Genomic DNA, 6,000 nt, shown 5'->3' with positions numbered 1-6,000 from the left:
TAACATCTTTGGGGATAAATTGCTCAAAGAGCATAAAATAATATTTTGACAGACCTTTTGACTTCTTTTCAGATTTCAGGTGTGGCAGAGATCTACTAGACATTTCATGTTTCTGTTGCTACTCATTGTTTCTGTACTTTGAAGTCACTAAAACAATTCACTAATGCAACAGTTTTTTGTTTTTTTTTCTGTAACAACATAAACTTTGTTTTCTGAGTCCTAGTAAGACCTATTGCATTGACATCAGTTTGAACATATTTTGCTAAATCAAATTTAATAATTGTTTGTAATGACCAAACATGCATATAATACATACAATGCCTTTGTAATTTATTTTAAGCACACAGAGGGATAGTCCAGAGGAGGGGCTATTGAGAGAGATTTGGATAGAGAGCATGGCATTGAATGTAGAGAGTGAAAGGCTTTCATTGGGTATGGTGAAAATTAGAAAAAACAACAACTGAATATTGGTTACAGCAACTGCCATTGCACATAATATAGAAAAAAGAAAGTCTTCCAGAGCATAATCTGCTAGAACATAATCTACACCTTATTTACCTCTGATGCTTGTCAGATGGAGTAATGTTTATGAGATCAAGTCTTTCTAAGTCTTTCTGTGCCTGCGTAAACCCATCATACTGACACACTATGGTGCTCCTTTTATACAGTGACTTCCCCTGGTAAAATGTGTTATCTATGAACATAGTGTATTTGATTTACTTTTGTTGTTTATGTTTGAATTAAATTTGTAACTTGAATTATATATATATATATATATATATATAACAATATGTGTGTGTGTGTGTGTAACTTGAATAGTATAAGTTGATAATAAACTAAATGAATTAAAATAAGAAATAGATAAACGTGTGCGCGAATCAAGTTGCTAAATCCATCTACTTAATGTCATGAGGTTTGTTACCTATTAAACAGTTACACATATTTTTTTGAGATTAAGCTTTTAACTGGTCCACAATAATAGTGAATATAAACCATTAGTTCACTCAATTATTTTGTAAATGGTTTTCTCTAAAATGTGAATCAGAATAATAAAGATGCAGTCAAATGACCATAATAACAGTAAACATTTAGATTATTAGCTCAGTTAATTGTCATTTTACCAATAAGTTGTTTTTTAGTGTTCTTCTCTGGTTTCAGTATGATTATGTAACACTTTGGAAGAAATATACAGAATAGCAAACCAAAGCTTGAGGCCAGAATAGCAAAAATCTCCACAGCTACAGTGAATTTTCCAGGAGAGCTGACATAAGATGGAATAAAGGTTATCCAAACTGCACAGAATATGAGCATGCTGAAAATGATGAATTTGGCTTCATTAAAGTTATCAGGCAACTTCCGTGCTAGAAAGGCCAAGAAAAAACATAACAGAGCCAGGAATCCTATATAACCCAGTACAGCCCAGAAACCTATGGATGAGCCTAAATGACATTCTAGAATAATCTTGTCCTTGTATACTTTCAGATTTTTGAAGGGAAAAGGAGGGGAAATAAATAGCCAAAGCACACAAATAAGGACCTGTATGAGAGTAAAGGAAAAGACACTGAATCTCTGCTGTGGAGGCCCAAACCATTTCATGACATTACTGCCTGGACGTCTAGCCCTGAAGGCCATTAAAACCACTATTGTTTTGCCCAGAACACAGGAGATGCAGAGGACGAAGGTGATCCCAAACGCTGTGTGGCGCAGCATACAGGACCACTCAGAGGGCCGACCAATGAAAGTAAGTGAACAGAGGAAACATAGAGTCAGAGAGAAGAGCAGCAGGAAGCTCAGCTCTGAGTTGTGAGCTTTGACTATTGGAGTCTTTTTATATTTAAAGAATATTACTAATATTACCAGTGTCACAAGTGCACCAATAATAGCAAAAGCTGTTAGCAAAACTCCCATAGTTTCCTCATAAGACAGATATTCAGTTTCCTTTCTTACACATTTATCCCTCTGTGCATTTGACCAATAGTCCTGATAGCACTGTTCACATTTAATAGAATCTGTTATGGAGTGAGACAGAAAATAATAAAAATGAGAAAAAGAGAGATTAGACACACAAGGATAATACACAGGAAAAATGGTCAAATGAATACATTACAAATGTGACAGTTTAATGGCAATACTTTTGACAAGAATCGTGTATATCTCTTAAAACAAGGACAATAAATGAATTTTCAAAAAGTGGCTATGACTTTTAATCATGGCAGAAATAGTAACATTTTTCATTCCCCCTTTCTGGGTGTTTTTGTACCTGTTATATTACTGATCTCTCCTTCTGCACATGGTATACAGTCAAAGCAGCATACAGGCTTTCCTTTCTGTACAGCTTTTCTAGTACCCGGAGGGCAGTTTTTACTACACACTGATATTGGCACCTATGATCAAGGGAAACATTTAGCTGCCTGAACAAGGTTTAAAAGGTGCATACTTAACTACTTACTTCAAATTTGCATTGCAAGTCCATTATCCATACGAGTAGTCCTTTACTTAAGACAAAATTGCAAATCTTACCTTATTAATATTTTGTGCCCACACAATGGAAGACACATTTATTGTTAATCGGTTGTTAACATTGAACGTGGAGTCATACAGTCCAACAGTGACAAAGTCATGTTGATGTTCTTTATTTGTCTGCCAGTTTATGACCTCATATCTTGCAGCAGGGTCACCATTTATATCAAAATAAACCTCTTCACCCTCTTTAGTTTTGAAATGCACCATTTTCAACTGTTCAAGAAACTGAAAAAATAGATCACAGTTTATTTGGTGATAAGAATTATATTTAAAAAGCACAGCAAAGAGCACTCCATTGCCAATTAAATTATATAATTTTGGATGGATTGTTGAATTGGTGCTAAATGTTGGCTAAAAAGCTCAGTATGAAGTTCAAGAACAGGGTATTAACTTACTGTGAGAGAATCAGGCTGCTGTTTTGTTGGACATGTTTCTTTACATCCAAGAAGATCATGTAGGGTATGGGCAATAGCATAAACCCCTTTATACACATTATTAAAATATGGCATCAGGGACATGTCAGTAAACATGCTGTCAATTTCAGACAATTTCTCTTTTCCTGTGCACACTGGTGAGTCATCTGAATTATTCTGTACTTTATATTTACAATGAAATAATGTCTCCCAGTATTTAGTAAAAATGGCACTGCCTGCAGATTTCACTCGGTTTAAATCTAGAATGAACTCCTTTAAACCTTTCACTTCTGTTTTGGGGACAGCCAGTCCTATGGCTCCTTGCAGTATGTTGTTTTTGTCCAGTGTGGCCAAAACTGGATTTAAGATCCAAGCCTCAGTTCCTACCCACTGGTATCCAGTGATGTTGTGCTGAAAGAATACATCCAGCAAAATCTCTAAGTCTGAGGGGTCAACAAATCCCACTATCACTCGAGAAGTGGAGCTTTTGATGTGCTCGATGATTCTCGTAACTTTTTCCTGTGAGTAAGTTTTATAAAATGGAAGGGAATATTCTAAGCATATGTCCCATTGTTGTGCAACTTGAGTAAATGCAGCCATCCCACTGTTGCCATAGTCATCATCTCTTCTTATAGCCCCCACCCAGGTCCAGCCAAAGTGCCTGACCATTTCTGCCAGTGCTCTGCTCTGGTGGTAATCACTGGGAATAGTACGCAGAAATGAGGGATATTTCCTTTTGTCACTGAGACACTCACAGGTGGCACCGTGACTGATCTAAAAACAGATCACAGATACCTAGGCATTATGTTTCGCGATAAGTTTGATTGCACCAGCTACCGGCTATCATAATGACATTAAAACTTTACATCTGCATATCTTTAAAAACAATCACACGTGTTTTAATAGATATTTACAGTGATTGTTCATAATTGTTTAAATCCTTACTAAGGGAATGCTGAAAGGTCCAATACTCATTGCAACAGGCATGGACACTGATGAGAAGGTCTCTCCTATTATGGCTTGTACCTGACCTGGTTTTGTGCAAACCTCATCTGAGACTGTTTTCTCATTTCCATTAACAAGTGCCATAGCCACCTGAACCCCCACTGCTTTGGAAGTACAGGTGTCATAGATTTTATAGCCCAGTGAGACACCAGGCAGTAAAGAGGAACTGTTGTTGATCTCCTCTACTGCAAACATCACAGACTGTGAAGACTGTAAGGCTCTGACTTCAAGACTGGATAATAAAAGAAAAAATATTTAAAAATTTTAAAAGACATTATTTTAGGATAAAGTATTAAAGCTCCTTCAGTGATGTGTAATTCATTATCATGTAATATCTTAATATAATACATGTTCACACAGTGTGAAATGCTCATTTTCCTCTATTGCTTACCTTGTACACTTCACTGGAGGTGGTGGGACTACATAGGACGAGTCTGTGATCTCCCAACTGCCATGAAAAGAAAAAATCCCTCCAACTATAATATCACCATCCTTTGATAGCTGTGGGTAGGCAGACTCTCCTTGCAGGATACAAGCAGTCCCATTAGATTTGGAGAAATTGATGATGGCTATTACCACATGTAAGAGAGCAAAGACAGGCTCCATCCACCTATCTACCTACAGACTGGAGATAATGGTTGAGAAGCAGGTGTAATATTTCAGATGGATGAACAGGAAGAATATGTGGTATTTATATAGATGAAAAGGCAAATTCTCTATGGTAAAGCTTTACTGGTAGGTCAAAGTTAAAGGAGGTGTGACTTTGAAATGTGAGCAGAGTAGCCTGGTTTAACTGTGGATTAAGGTCGGCCTGTCAGATCTGTACCTGTAGATTGAATGAGATATGTCTCTGTACCAGATGCTTATGTTGTTACTTTAGTTTATAGTACAGTGTTTCATTTTATTTTTTTGTTTTTTTGTTGTTGTTTGTTTGTTTTTTTGTTAATAAGCACAACAGCTAACAGTTGGCTTGTCATATTAAAGTGATCTACCACACCTACCACAGTGATGACACATACATATGTATAAACCTCATCAGCACTGCTACGTCTGATACACTTATAGCAGGGCAACATCCTCTAATGTGCCTCTGAGATGTAACTGAAACTGTTGTAAAATGGTCTGCCATTCCACTAATATACAGTTAACAGTGGGCCTCTGTCGAGCCAATGAACAGTGATTAGGAGAGTTGAGGGTAGCTGATGAATTGTGCATGACAGATAGTTGGCAAGAGACATAGAGAGAAATGTTGGTAAAGGCTAGTTCCCTCCATAGAAATCCACATAGATCTTTGGCTACTGTCTATTTTATTTGTTGACATGATTACTAGAAACCAATATGTCTTCAGCTCCTTTAATGGATAATTCCTGTACTGATTTATTGTTCGATGATGGTATATTTGTGCAAAAGAATGAACCCAGGTTATCACAAACAGAACTGCCTTTTTCTTCAAAATCAAGGGTATTATGTAAAATAATGGTATTCTGTCAAATATGGTAAACTGTTAGCCTGTTAGTTAGTGGATCTTATAACAGTGCCAAGATCTTACAGGAACTGGATAACCTTCCTCAGCAGGAAGGTCTGAAGAGGAAGACTGTAATTCATAGACTGTATGTGAGCAATTGAATCAATTTTATTTAGAAAAAGTTAAGCAAGCTATTATTATATCTAGAGCTAAATGGCTTGAGTTGGATGAAAAGGGTTTTGCTTATTTCTTTAGTCTAAAAAAGAAATGATGTGAGATGAAAACGATTTCTAGTTCACTTGTTGAAAATGTCTGTATCTCTCATGAGAATCTTATTTCATCACCATACTTATTTTTAATAGCTGCAGAACTTCTAAACCTATTTGGGACTTACTGACATAGTAGGTATTAAACGGGAAGTTTTTTATCATATCTAAACACATAGACTATAAGGTGCACTAATTGAGTGGTAGAAATCAATTTCCTCAAAACTATTTTTAAAGGCTTTAAGTGGTAAAAAATAAAAAATAAATACAAAGGCTCACATTGAACAGTAAGGAGGCAGATGCATGTGCAGAGAAGGGCGAGATTTAT

General features: G+C 36.2%; 1 protein-coding gene across 1 annotated transcript; it reads right to left on the bottom strand.

Moving 5' to 3' along the window:
* Positions 1-1,101: 1,101 nt before the first annotated feature.
* Positions 1,102-4,547, bottom strand: LOC113567577 (extracellular calcium-sensing receptor-like). The gene is made up of 6 exons (XM_026995633.2): positions 4,333-4,547; positions 3,882-4,173; positions 2,919-3,710; positions 2,521-2,748; positions 2,261-2,384; positions 1,102-2,009 (listed from the first exon to the last, which is right to left on the bottom strand). The coding sequence occupies exons 1-6, from the start codon at positions 4,545-4,547 to the stop codon at positions 1,102-1,104; spliced, it is 2,559 nt and encodes an 852-aa protein (XP_026851434.2).
* Between the last annotated feature and the right edge of the window lie 1,453 nt (positions 4,548-6,000).

Source organism: Electrophorus electricus, chromosome 4 (assembly GCF_013358815.1).
Source record: "Electrophorus electricus isolate fEleEle1 chromosome 4, fEleEle1.pri, whole genome shotgun sequence".
NCBI lineage: Eukaryota > Metazoa > Chordata > Actinopteri > Gymnotiformes > Gymnotidae > Electrophorus > Electrophorus electricus.
The sequence above is the reverse complement of the archived record's forward strand: the minus strand, read 5'-3'. Positions and strand labels throughout refer to the sequence as shown.